The sequence below is a fragment of the Stegostoma tigrinum genome, chromosome 25 (assembly GCF_030684315.1).
Source record: "Stegostoma tigrinum isolate sSteTig4 chromosome 25, sSteTig4.hap1, whole genome shotgun sequence".
In the NCBI taxonomy this organism is placed as follows: domain Eukaryota; kingdom Metazoa; phylum Chordata; class Chondrichthyes; order Orectolobiformes; family Stegostomatidae; genus Stegostoma; species Stegostoma tigrinum.
Genome location: NC_081378.1, coordinates 35,670,142 through 35,685,145, shown reverse-complemented (window position 1 = coordinate 35,685,145; position 15,004 = coordinate 35,670,142). Strand labels below are relative to the sequence as shown.

The 15,004-nt window shown below is 39.6% G+C and overlaps 1 protein-coding gene across 10 annotated transcripts in view; it reads right to left on the bottom strand.

Moving 5' to 3' along the window:
• Positions 1-14,230, bottom strand: part of anks1b (ankyrin repeat and sterile alpha motif domain containing 1B) — a 766,097-nt gene extending 751,867 nt beyond the window's left edge. For 3 of the 10 annotated variants that reach the window (XM_048554435.2, XM_048554443.2, XM_048554437.2), the window contains exon 1: positions 13,866-14,227. In XM_048554435.2, coding sequence (XP_048410392.2) covers positions 13,866-13,999 — 134 coding nt within the window. In that variant the 5' untranslated portion in view covers positions 14,000-14,227. Of the gene's footprint in view, positions 1-12,344; positions 12,471-13,865 lie in introns of those variants that run through there. The other 7 variants (XM_048554439.2, XM_048554442.2, XM_048554457.2 and 4 more) reach the window with 5 other exon arrangements.
• Positions 14,231-15,004: the final 774 nt, after the last annotated feature.

Below are 15,004 nucleotides of genomic sequence, written 5' to 3'. Positions count from 1 at the left end.
TCTACTTATTTACAACACAGTTCAGTTGCCAGGAATGGATTGCTCATGCGTACAGGACACGCTGCCCTGGTCACCAAAGCATTCTACTCTCACTCACTCTGTAGCATGACGGATTGGTACAATATACTCAGTGGAGAGATATAGGAAAAGCAGATACAGACCCATTACCATCAGTCATGGACTATGTTCAATGCAGAGGTTCATCAGTTTCTAGTTATGAAAGACACCATAAGCTAGTGTGGACAAATTATACTGAGGTGGAAGATCAGCCAAGATAGAGTTGAATGGCTGCAGCTGGTGTGAGGTGGTAGTCACGCTCCTGTTATCTACATTTCAACAGATCTGGGAAATTCTGTAATTCATAAAGGGTGGCAGAAACAAATTTCTTTACTTCCTGATGTACATTTAAAAAGGTAATGAACTTATTGTTATTGTGGACCCAGTATTGGCTAACACATTAATGGGCGCAGGAGCTGCAGGCTGACTGATGTTGCTGTTTAGTATGTAATAGCCTGGAAAGAACCCAAAGAATAGCAAAAGGGGTGCAGCAGGCACTGTTTTGTTAACTGTGGGAGTTGGTTGGAAAACAACAGCTCAGACAACTTCTTTAGAGAAGCACACCAGCCTTGTGCCCTGCTCCTCAGAATTGCAGGTAATTTGCTGTGGGTTTGTAAAGCCTTCCAAGAGGGCAAGCACACTGTCAACACATTGTTTCCACTTACACACCACACACCAGTGGTGTGTTTGCTCTTTCCACAGTTATCGCACCTCTTTCTAAAGAAAAAATTGCAAGACACAAATACATTTTCAGAAGCTCTTCAGGAATTCTTAATGTTCTATGCTTAAATGATGCAAACAGATCAAATGCACAATGAAATGCAAGAAAAATGTCTCCAAAATCTGGAATTTACTTGACAGTCACCAAGGATTCCTTTAAATCGTGCTGGAAAAGATAGTTCTCTTCTCCTCACCATGGGAACAACAATGAAAATACCAACTATAATTATCAAATTCTGTGCCCTTCAGAAAGTCTGAGTTTGGTTATTGTGAAAAATGACAATGACTCCTGTGGAAGAAGGGTAAATAAACTGTGGAACTCTGCTCCAGCATGAAAAATCTGTAAAGCAATCTATTCTTCAAATGACTGCATTCCCATTAGAAATATAACATGTTTGGACTGGACAGCATTTGAAAGGTTTCTGGTCAGCATTAGAATTCACTGCATATTTTCTTGCCCCAGACCACTGTAAAGTATTCTGTCATGTCACAACAGTATTGCCAAGCATGTAATACATTCAGCCACTGAACACCATGGTTTACCAGGATTCTAATTTCACAGCTCACAGATGAGTACTCCTCCCATACCATTTAGACCTACCTTACATACTGTCAGCATGGGAATTGTAATCTCATACATGCTATATCATGTCCAATGATGAAAACTGAGCCATTATCAAAGCCAATATGGAAATGCATTAGTTTGTGTGCCTGGATACCAAGTATCCCCCCAAAATAATAGTTTTAGAAATTAAGCCAGCGAGGAGATTTGCATTCATTATTTTAAATATCCACCGTTGTCTAACACAGTAAAATGCTGGCCAAGCAAATCTGAGGCTGATAATGAACAAGTGTAATTTTTGATGGATGGAGTAATTGAATTCTCGGGGTTCAAATCCATTCATCATAAAAAGGCAATATATCACGCGAACATTTTAAATTTTTACGTGGGAAGTGATAAAAATGAGTTTCAATGTGCTGTTCTACTAAACATCAGTCTCAAGCCGGTCAAACTAAAAACAAGAAACACAATTACTTATGTTATCACGATGTAAAGAACCTTTGGTATAAATGACATTAAAAAGGATCATGTAGTTATATATCTGTTACCTCCATGCACAACCTGGCACAAACAATTCCATTTCTATTAAATACAAGCTTTACATTAAATATTACATTTACAAAACCAGCTCAGTAGGGGCAGGGATGAAAATACGGTAGATAGGGACTTTTTAAACAGAATGTTATCCTGTCCTTTCACATTCGGTACTAATGTACCTCTTGTATGTTACTCAATTTAGTTTCAAATTTTCAACTTTTGCTTTATTTTTAAATGCAGTGATATTTTTAAAATCAACAAGGCACTTCAAAGCAAAAACTACTTGCACTCAGTCCAAGATTACAAGGTGTGGAGCTGGATGCACACAGCAGGCCAAGAAGCATCAGACGAGCAGGAAGGCTGACGTTTCAGGCCTAGACTTCAGAATTGTGTTCATCCAGCTCTACACCTTGTTATCTCAGATTCTCCAGCATCTGCAGTTCCTGCTTTCTCTGCACTAGTTCCAACACTGGATAAACTGATTTTGCTAGTCGGTTAAGCTGCAAGAGAGTCCAGAAGTCACAAAAACGAATATTTTTCACTTCTGGAAAATATACTCAATATTCTACAGCAGAAGTCCATCTGACATTACACAGAGACAAGAGAAAGATTGTAGCCATAAGGTTCTGTTATCTATGATAGTTAGAGACGGTTCACGCATGCATTTTGGAAATGCATAGAAATTAGGAATTGGAGCAAAATAAGTGTAAAACAGTGAATTACTAATTCTCAATGACCTATACAATATTTTCTTGAACAAAACATCTCAAATATGCCAATCATCCCAAAATATCCAAAAGATATCTTTCTACAGAGCTCAGTAATGTCGACAATATAACTGCTTCTTTCATCAAAATTTTCAAATCTGGCTGAATGATGTAAGTGAGTCATTAGCAAATCCCAGGCTCTTTTCCAGGTTTGCTCAATAAGCAGACAGGAGGCATCCATTGAAATTAGAGCAAAGAAACTCCTCTGTCAGCCCCAGCAGCCAGTGTCAGTGCCTACTTTCCACATGAATGAATTGTCCTAATTGAGTTTCCCCATCTTGTTCCCAAAAGCCTTCATCCACCCATCCATCCGAACTAATCCAGAAGATTCATAGTTCCTGCTAATAATGAATAGGGAGTTAATTTCAAAAGCTTAGAACTCGTTTGGTACAAAGAAGTTTCTATTGCCATCTGTTCTAAATCGCCTGGGTTAAGTCATATAACTGTGACGCTTCAGCAACTGGAGACAATCTGCTTCCATCTATTGTGTTATATCCACACAATAATTTTCAACATTATCATATCAAACCATAACCTATTTTGAAACAAATACACTCAATTAAATCTTTATTTGTATTTCCTCCTCTTTTTAAAAAAAAAGCACTCTGCATGTTGATACATTTTCAACAGTATGTGATGTAATGCTCTGCAATTGAGGTCTTCAGGTTTAATATTATGTCCTAATTTTTAAATTCCATACTTACGTGGAGAATACGCATCTAAACAAGCCCATAAAAATGCTGCTGCAATTTGACATTATTGCTCGTACTGAACAGAACATACATCAATGTTGCCAGCACAGATATCACTTCAGACCATTTCGGAAAACAAAAAAAATGACTCAGACCCCCACATTCTTACTACATCAGTAAAGCAATGTCCTACATTTTACGTTTCAAAGGTCAGACATGTGAGAGCACCTCTAAGTTATTAAAAGTAAAAAGCACATTTAAAGATACATGCATTTTAAAAAGTACAATGTGGATAAGAAAAGTCATAAAAAAACTTCAAAAAAGTTTAAATCATCCACCACCAGATTTTCAGTTCGAGGATAACATTATTAACCACCAGATCATCATTTCAACCTGCTGCAAGAAGCCTGTTCACGGCTGATTAAACAGCTTTTGCAGGGAGCACTGTGAGACCAGTCTTTGCTTATTTGATCTATTCAATTCAACTAAATGACACTGTCTCATCAAATCTGTATCAGGAAAACCAAACCTGAAAAACAATCACCAATAACGACAACTCCAAAACACATGTTATCCTAGATTTAATTATCAATTCTTACGTTAAAAAAAACTTATTTTATGTTGAGCAAATGACCTCCCCTTTAAACTATCCAACAAAAGGAAAAGACGTGCAATGAAACTGTCATCTACATGTGGCGCATTTAACTTTTTTAGGTTTGGAGAGCCTTACATGTACTGTAACCCTCTCATCCACTGGGCCACTCTTAACTCAAAACAATTAGTATCCAGGTGAAACTTGAGGAGGACCAATTTGAATGCAGTACATTGAATACAGTGACTTAAATAAAGTTTTGACTTCAGGAATAGTTAGATCTGCTTAACTTTCCTTATCCTCATTTTCCTCAAACCAGACTTGTTATAGCATTAATTAATCCACAGTGAACATTTGAGGATCGCCTCATTGGTTAGTACCAAGGAACACTAGATTAGAATACTGAAAAGAGTTTGGTACTGAAAAAATCTTTGCAAAATTAATGTGGAAAGCAAAATAATTGCGTACTGATCAATTTGAACATGAACAGTGCAGTGATAACTTTATTACACCTTCTGTTTATACATTTAATTTACAGCAGGGAATCACCAAGAGTGAAGTCAGAGATCTTGAGCCAAGGCTTTTGGAAAAAAGAAGCACTGAACATTTTTAATAATGAGCTTTGGAGCAGCCAACTGTAAGACTGGGACTTCATTAGAGACTGAGCTCACTCACGTGTTGAGATTTGTTCAGATTGAGCATGTATCACAGGGGGAGTCTGGATGCTTGACCTCTCACACAAGTACTATGCTTTTCACCTTTTTGTAGTAAGGAATAACACAGTATGCACATTAATTTGGCTATTTGATTAACTTTATTTTATGTATTTATATGGTGATCGTTTCAGAGGCCAGAACATCAGATAAAAATGTTCTCTCAGTCACCAATGAAATGAAAAGATAAGTTGATATTTTACATTCAGTACCTTCACAACTTCAGTCACATCTGGATTTATTTTTAAGTTCAAGTACCATTATACTGACCTTGCATTCCTCTCTCAACTGCCTGTCCCCCTCCATGGTCCATGCCACCAGTGGTGCTTTCAGGGAATTTACATTTCAGATTTTTACTTCAACCCTCACCTAGTTAGTCATTTCCTTTCAAAGAGTATAACTTCATTACTTACTCCATGTCAACTTACTGCTGTCTCACAACTGATGAAAGGGCATCATCATGGGCTAGCAACCTTCATTATAAAAATGTATTCAGGAATTTACAATAACAAGACTGAACACAACGAGAAGTAATGCTCTGTGGACTGGACGTGCACGCAGACAAAACGGCCTGGAATCTCCTGCAGTCGCATAACCTGAACGTTGGGGCTGATGGGGCAGATTATGTCACACTCAATGTGCCAATGTCATGACATGCCCAAATTTTTAAAAAATGGTCAAATGTAAGAATGGGTAAAAATCAACATAAAAAACCTCTGCCCAAAAGAAAACATCAATGCAGGCCATTTCAATTCAGCATAAAGAGTTCACTGCTCATGGTACTGCCCTTGAGTGGAACAAGCATGTGAAGACTGAATTATTGATTCATGCTGAAACCAGATGGTGAAGTAGGAAACAAGATGCCAATGTTTTACTTGATGCAAGATTTATTACAGACTGCAACATTAAAATTGTCTGCCTCCCTCCCCAACCAACCCATAGTTGTTCTCCATGACCCTTGTATGTCCGCTCTATACTTAATCAGTGTCATCCAGCTGTATATTTTTAATGTTAATAATACAATTAACATAATACACAAACAATATTTCAAAACAATTCAGAGAAAAAAGTATCCATATTCCATACACCACATCATAATAAAATGTGGCCTCTTCTAGAACATCAAATAACTTCTATGCAAGCATTTCCTTTGGCAAAACAATTGCACTACCGAAGATTTACAGCAACCCATTTGATCTTGGAACTTTCTGGTTTGCAGCATCCGTTTTACACTGGCAGGGTCAATCCTTAACCTCTTTGCAATCACTTTTTTTTCTGTCAAATATTCATTATCCCACAGGAAACAAATTTCTTTATAAGATTCAACGAGCAACGTATTCGCAGATTTCCCGTTGTGTGGAATTTGCTCCAAAATATTTTGCAACTAAAATTATCCTGTTGCTTTTACAAAAATTTGCATTTCCACAACCAAAATCCTTTTAAACCACTGTTTGTTATTAACCTTCCAAGATAAGGGACAACATTTTTCATTTTTACTCGCTGAGGATTTAATAAACCAGCTCCACCGAAGCGCTCAGCCCCATTCCAGAAGATTGTTATGAGTAACATCACTAAAGACAATACTAACTTCACATCCATCAGGGCCTGCAAGAGTGGAAATTTCAAAGTGTATTTCATCCCATTTAAATGTTTTATTTTCAGTTGGAGTATTTCATTCTAGGCTTAGCATCTCAACTTGTCTGACTGATAGCTCATTCAACCATTCTATCATGATTCTTAACTACCCAATTTCTTCTTTCAACATAACATCATCTTTATGATGTCCTAGCATGATTTATCCAGATACAAGTTACACTTCGAAAAGACTGTTGATTCAAGGTTACTCCAGATCTATTCTGTTTATTGCCTGCTCATCTTATCCAAAGGCTCCTGAGGTCTGACTTCCAATCCTAAATTCCTCTTCAATCCTACTTAAAACAAATTGTTCAAATTCCATAAGACATCCCAACAGACAAAACTGACATCCACTATAAAGATGGCTGAGAGTTTTGCTTTGTGGTACCAGTCAATCATTGCTGGACTTGCTTTTTTCAGTTGAGTCTGGCCTATTTTTGGCGAAACAGATAACTGATGCATGCCATCCCTTTGACACATTAACCCACAAACACATTTCTTTAAACAAAATCCAGACAAAGTTGTGCAAGTTAAACCTTTCGACATCTGGTTGAAAACAATGCCTCTTTCTGAGATTCTAATGCCAATTAAGGCCAGAAGATGCAAAAATTTTAACACAATCCATCAATTTCAATGTAAGCACTGAACAAGGAATTTCCAAACTAACTTCTGAAATCCTTTCTGTAATCTATTAAAGCCTACATTTTCCTCCATGGAATAACCATGTCTTTCAAAAACTGTCAGGCATTTAACACATATTCTATTTAATGAATACACCATATTTAATATGGCAAATAACTGCCAATCATTATTAATGGTGCATTCTCCATGGAAACACGGATACCAAATAGAGAACACTTGCCAACTTTTGTTTTTAACATGGAATGTGGTCATCACAGTTTAATGGGCATTTAATGCCCATTCTTTGTAGCCCTTCAAAGTGGTGAGCTGTCTTCTTCAAACACTGCAGTTCATCTGGGGTAGTTAGATCCACAATACTATTATCTATAACGTTTTCCCGTTGTGATAAACGGTCGTTGGCCTTAACCATTGCTCGCTCTTTACATTGACGCCTTATGATCTGCTGAGTGATTCTGACATTCTGTCTATACTTTCTGGTTTTGGCACCCAAATTGTTTTGTCTTTCAAATCATACATTCTCTCTTCTGTTAAAATTAAAGTTTCAAATCACTCAACCATTATTCATGCACATTAGGTGCAACACATTTAAGATTGTGCAAATTGAGGAAGCATTTCAATTTTTAATGTTACTTGCTCAAATGCATTCAACAAAAGAGGTACAGTGCAAGCCTTGTAGGGTATTTAAGAAGTCCCAATAACCTGTCGGAAAAATAACTATTTCCTGCTGTGCATTAAATTTCATGACTATAATCTAAAGAAAGCCCCTGAGCAAACACAATTATAGAAAATTTCATGTAAAGGCTCATATATAACAGCAATGTTTCATTCATCTTTCAATCCCTCTGCCAAGTCGTAAAGGACCAGGCAAATTTAGATTCATTGCACTTGCATCTGTAACTTGCACTTTAAGTTCCACAATATTTTTAGGTTGCCTATGTATTTTATTCCCACGTTCCCAATGTATTTCTGGGCACAGTTATACAGGAAATTCCATTCCAAAGCTTTTACTATATAATGGATACCAAATCACAACGCATTCGAGTGCAGACTGTTTGTCACAATGCAGTTATAATCAACAAACTGAGACAAGGAATAAATTAGGGAGCATATTCCAGCAGTGAATTTTACGTGAAGGATCATAATCTAAAAAAACACCTACCTCACTTAACTTATTAAACTTAAGGACACAAAGCCCATTGTGGCTCAGTTTTTCTCCCTAATATTGCTATGAAATTTCAAACTGTATTAAATAGCAATATTTTGCTTTATACCTTTGAGGCATAAAAAGGTAATATTTTGAAAAAAAATATTATTTTTGCTAAGATGTCCTGAGGGTCTACTCAGTGCCCCCTTACTCAGAAAGTCACATAGTAGTCTCACCTGAGTTTTTTTGTAAGGATCAAGACATAATGGGATGAAATTTACAATCCTTAGGTATGGTTTGGCAGGCTGCAGGGTATAAGGACACGAGGCCAATCCCTGTACCTACCAAACCACTGTTGCAGCCAGTTTACCATAAATGAGGAAGTAGTGACAGGATTGGTCACTCATGGGCCAATTCATGGCCAAGCACCTTCAGCATCCTCCTCTCCTCACTTGCTGAAATGTTATCCCTGACAATGGGAAGATAGCTCCAAGTATCCAGTCCCCCGATAGAATGTGGCAAGGTGGTGGCTGCCATCTTCATCAGTCTTCTGTGACAATATCACTTCCTCCAAACTATGTGGAACCCTCAAACTCAGCACTTGCTCTGTATTCCCCTGCCATGTTTGACACAACACGTTTCCCTACCTACCTCTCCAGCATGCATGTCTAGGTTCAGAACTGTAATGTATTTGACTTTTATTTTCCCTCTGAAATGATCTAACACATTCCAAACTTCTTTGCCAGGTCCTGTCAACTTGGCCCCAATGAGGCCCTGAACTTACCTTGAAGTCCAGCTTGATTGCAGCTTGGTTCTTTTGGGAACTTGCTGCAATCCCAACTATGGGCTCCAGGGGCGCTATCGCAACCAGGCAGCTGCCAGCCCTTTGATCAGCCAGCAGCTTTCAGACATGGGTCGTCCTTGCCAAGTGGGTACAAGTCTTCCCTCAAGCTAATTAACAATCTTTTGGACATCAAGGAATTAGGATTTGCAGGATAACTGGACTTAGAACCTGCCTTTACCATGTCAAACATTGTTGCTCAGCTCAGCATTGGATGGTGTATTCATTTAATTCAGATATCTTTTTTAAACCGTAAAGTAATATGCGAGCAGATTGTTAGATCATTTCAGAGGGAAAATAAAAGTCAAATACATTACAGTTCTGAACCTAGACATGCATGCTGGAGAGGTAGGTAGGGACACTAGAGAGAAGTTCATTAACAGGTCAGGTACCAATGTCAACAGCTTCATGGACACCTTTACTGATATTTCCCTTTTAATTAGCAAAGGTGTTATCAAAAAAACAGAATTCAAATTCCCAAGCCTCCACAATAGATTTGAACTCATCTCCAAATTGTTATTCCAGCCTTTAAATTACTAATTTAGCATCATAATGACTGCTTTATTGCATCCATCAGGCTCAACAAGTGAGTATGTTGAAGTCAGAGATCAATAGATTGTTAGATATTAAAAGATAAAGGGATATAGGATTGAGAGAAAAATGACGCCGAGGTAGAAGAACAGCTATCATTGAACTGAATGTCAGTTCTGGCTCAATCGGTTGAATGTCCTTCTCCTGCTCCAATTTCCTACACTCTTATTCCAGGGGCAGCATGGTGGCTCAGTGGTTAGCACTGCTGCCTCACAGCACAGGGGACCCTGGTTTGATTCCAGCCTCGGGCAACTGTCAGTGTGGAAGCTTGCACATTCTCCCTCTGTCTGCGTGGGTTTCCTCCAGGTGCTCCGGTTTCCTCCCACAGTCCAAAGATGTGCAGGTTAGATGGACTGGCCATGCTAAAGTGTCCGTAGCATTCAGGAATATGTAGGTTAAGTGGGTTACAGGGGGTTGGGTCTGGGTGGGAAGCTCCGAGGGTCAGTGTGAACTTGTTGGGCCGAATGGCATGCTTCCACACTGAAGGAATTCTATGAAGCATACCAAAATATCTTCTATCTTTATTTAGTCTTAAACAGTACAAAATATTGTTGTTCTTCATTTTCCCAAACCTTAAAGTGATTATGTGGGAACTAGGTAAATGGAAATTAATCGTCAAATTGTCTCAAACTTCAGTGTTTACAATCTGAGCAGATTAATCTGGTGCAGATTTTTAAGAAAAACATACAACATCATCTCCATTGTATTTGTAGAAAATTAAATATTTACGTTGAAATAAAACTGAACATTGTTACCGCAGTGTGCGATTGTGTTTAATTGGTTTCATACCGAAAATTTTAAAATCAGATTAGGTATACCTATCCTAAGGACAGATTTAGAACAAAATAAGGTTTTAAGCCTCCGACAACACATCTGCCACAGACACTGCAATATTTTGAGATAATACTTGTTCAGGTTGAAAGGAGGAGATTTCTATTAGGAATCCCCACCTTCTGCTGATCCAATTAAAACAGCAGGCTTGGTAAAGGCAAGAAATTTTATTCAGAAGGTTGGGGTAAATGTTGGTGCTCATCACGTTGATGGATGTCAGCAATGGAAGATTACATTTTTTTTCTGCTATCTGCATTGAGCACTCAGATGAAGCAATCTGACAAAAATCTTCCAAGCATTTTCCCAAAGTTCAAAGTAAAGCATTACCACTATTGCACCAATATGCTCACTGCCTCCCAACCCTATACTAGACAAGATGTTACTTCATATAAAACATTTATAACTGTCATAAACATCTACAGTTACAAAGATAAATTGGACAACAGATGCTAACAATTCAAACACAAATTTAAATCAGTTAGTATATAACCCTCACCCTAGCACCCATCAAAATTGTAGGTTAAAGTTTCTCTTTGAGCTGATAATTTCAGTGCAGTATTAAGGAAATGAGGTATTGACAGAAATGTTACGTCTTTGTTAAAAAGTCGAAGCCTGAAATATCAAAAAGCATTTTTTGCACAGCGAGGAGTCCTTCCATCGTCCTAGCCAGTATTCTTTCTTCAACCATGTGACCAGGACTGAAGAAATTAACCAATTATTGATATAATTTACTCTTCACAGGATTTCAGCAAACACCGCTGGCTAAAAAAACACTTCCAACACAAAACAATCATATGTTGTTTGTGAAACACTACATACTATAACTGGTTGCTATAAAAATGCAATTTCTCTCCGTGTATAGTAAAGTACGTTGTTACTATTTGTTACTTACTGGCTGGCAGTGATGCACATGTTTAGGAAGCTACTTTGTCAGATCAAAATTTACTTCAAATATTTTTTCCATTTGAATCATGTTAAATCATGATGATTTCACCACTTTCATTTATTGTGACTCCTCCATTGTTTTCTCTGCTTTCTATTTTGAATCACCTTCAATATCCATGACTCTTAACATTGATGCACTCTGAACAAAGTAACATTCGACTTGCAAAACTTCGAAATTGCTTCCAATCTTTTAAATGAAATTAAAATCCAAAAATTGACTCTTATTTCCCTTAACTGTTGGCATTCCTTTTGCTCAAGTGCCTCTAGAGTCAAGTGGATCTCCTACATCATCTTCACCACAAGCAATGCCTCCATAGCAGCTATAGTGTCTCAGATGCACACCAAATCGAACTCTGTCCAAGACTTGAATACTGTCCACATTTATAACACTTCTCTCGAAGCAATGGAATAAAAGCTAGTCATCCAAGAGGCAGACAGACTGAGTAACCTGCTTATTTATTAATTCTTCTATGTTTAGATGCCTGAAAACTTCCTTATTGTTCAAAGCAAGCTGGCAGGCTATCCTTCTATATTTCATGTTATCCAGAGTTAATATTGAATCGCTTCTCAATGCTGATGACTAGATGGTGCCGGTTTTAAAACTACAGCATCGTTCTGGTCCAGATGTTTGCTGTGAAATTCTTGAACATTTTTCAGCATATCATCAGGATGGTCCTGGACAAAGTTACTGACCCGGCACTACTTCTAGATAAATATTATCCTCCACATAATCACTGCAAGACAAACCATAATAATGCACATGATGATTTAACTTCCTGTCTAATTAATAGTCACTTAAAAGTTATAGATACCAACAATGTATTTGTACTTCAAACCTCCTTGTAAGCGTACGTATCCTATCCAGAATGATTAAGTCAGTCAATAATAGAATTCTTCTTTCCTTTCAGAAGCACTAAATATTGAAATATGTCAACCATTACATTTCAATGCGCGCACTGACAGTTTCTCCCCAGTTCCAGGAATACTACTTGGCTCACAACCATGTAAATTCATAAATAGACATCCGAAATCATAGGCCAGAAACAATATTTGTTTTTAGCACTGTTTTAAATACCATTAGTTTCTCCCAGCTGACAGAGGCTCAACAGCCATCCAGCAAAATGAATGTCAGTCAGCAGTAGCCAGGTGTGTGGGAAATGACCCTCATTGCCCTGGGATGATGCCTGTTATATGGCTTTGGTTCATCTGTAAACTACCAGCGTCCCAGACAATTGAGCTATTCCAGCTATTCCAAACATCCAGCAGCACTGTCGCTGAACCAACGCCATGTTATGCACATAAGAGGACTTTCTCTTGTAAAGAAAGGGATCTGTCCCGTTTGTCGTCTTTGAAAGGTCGTTTCTTGGTTTAAAAAGTCAATGAGTCATATAGTGTTGTTCCAACAAAACCCACAGATGTCCAGCAAGTTAAACTTGAGCTGCAGCACCCAGTTCCTGTTAATGTGGTTTCGTCGCCCTCTTGGTCAATCGAGAGCCATTCACCACATCAATAGGGAACGAGGCTGTTGGAGAACTGAGATTCCGAACAAACAGCGAGTACGGCTTTCCAATGGACCCACACAGGCGACAGGCAGCTCCGAATGACAAAGCTTCAACCTGGTTACAATGTGTCCCATCCCTCTCATTGTCCAACAGATGAAATACAAGCCACCGCCACCAGGAGGAATTCCCTCCCTGTGCTGCTGGCTTTGTCCTGTTCCCTCCCATCCCAAACACAAAGTCGCCTTTCAAGACCAAGATAGAAGCTCCGCTCTAAGCCCATTGCAATACCAGAAGTGAAGGTGAACACAAACCTCTGATCATTCATGTTATTCGTTTAAGAAAAAGAAATGTTTCATTTTCCAATTGTTTTGAGCGTGTAACCGCCAACCTCTATCCTCCTGGAGCTTGCATTTTTTACCATTATGTTCCGACTCCATATCCTGGTCCTAGTGTCCATCACCGCCCACCCCCAAGCTTACTATTTGAGATTCCTGCCCTCTGTTTAGCTTTCGCTGCTCTAATGTCACAGCTATGTACGGTCCAGGGACAACAAGCATCCGAACATGTTGGGGGGGTGGGCAGAACCTCATGGAACTCTGTAGTTTCGAAGTGATCAATATCGTGATGACATAAACTCAGAGCATAGATTCTCCAACTTTGTGTGTTTTGGCTGGTTTACATTTCGACACGTTAACGTTCCATCACCTTTGCACCTGTACCAACACTAACCCTGTAAACATGACCATCTCGGAGCTACACTCACGTCAAAAGTACAAAGCTGACTGGAGATTTCTTTCAGCAGGATTTCTTTCATTGGGGATATAAAGGTATTAACTGGCTTGCATATAGTCAATCGATAATAATTAAGCAATCGAACAAAGCAAGGCATTTCGCATTTTAAAAGCTGACAACGCTGTAGAGTGTTTCAAAACAGAATGAGCCTGGATATAAAATGAAAGGGTCACATCATCTCTCACAGTTCTGAAGTCTGGGTGAAGTGTTTGTATTCGTTCTGGTTACTAGCCCAACCTGTAATGAAATACACACTCTCGCACGGGTCTGAAGAAAACAGGCTGGGGATCTCGCTAACTCACCTCAGCAGGCTGGACAGTGGGATGGAGCTCGATCCACTTCCTAATAATCCTTTTTTGCCACTTAGCAATTTTTCCACCACCGCTACATTCCCAATGCGAGCTGCGTCCAGAAGTTCCTGCTCTTTCCCCATCATACAACAAGAAAGGAAGGTGGGAGGGGTGAGAGGATTAAATAGCACAAATTCCAGTCAGCAACGCGTGTTCAGCGGCGTCAAGAGCCGAGCATCATCTCCAGAGAGCGCCGTTCAATAAAATACATACAGGCTGCACTCCAAAGCGGGGAGGGGGGAGGGCAAGCCTGGCACACGGAGGGAAAGAGGGGACCCGGCACTGGTTGTGCGAGCCGGATCCTCCCGCTCTCCCCCTCTAGCTCCAGCACACACACACACGCACACACACACACACACACAGAAAGAGGGAGGATTGGGGGGGGGGGGGGCAACAGTGGGAGCCAAGACAGAGAGAGAGAGAGCAGTCCCGCCCCCTCCTCACACAGAGCCAGCCCCGCCGGCCTGTCAATCAGAACAGGGCGTGAACTGCGGTTTCCCCAACCCCGAGCCTCAGGCAGCACTGAGTGACAAGTGAGCAACGCCTGGGACCCTCTCATCACTCACCCTACTCCACCACCACCCCCCCCCCCCCCCGGCCGAGGCGAAGTTGTGTGGCTCTGTAGACTAATGATGTCGTGCAGGTAATGTGTAGTTGTGTTCTGTCTCACATTACCGTGGAATTGAACTACCAGCCGCGCTCTTTGAGTCAAAGATTTTCTACGAGCGATTTAAAAACCATTACACGGCAGAAGTTGGGTCAGTTGTTTTTTTTATTAAGGTGTGCTCTTTCAGTGAATCCCGTGAAGGGAGAAGGGCGGGACAGGCACAGTAACACATCCATCACTGAGCCACTTCCCTATGGGGTGTTCTGTGAGCCCAGCTTAATCGGGGCTCATTTTTATTTTCCATAAATGGCCAATCGTACACTACACTGTCCCTACACCATCTCCCGTGCTTCTACTTGTCCATTAGTTTGAAAAATGGAATCCACCTGATTCTTTGTCTGCACACAGTTTGATGGCTTCAACTTATTCTTTGCTCGTTGAAGCGAACACGGCATTTTATCACATTGTGTCTTTGCGACAAGGC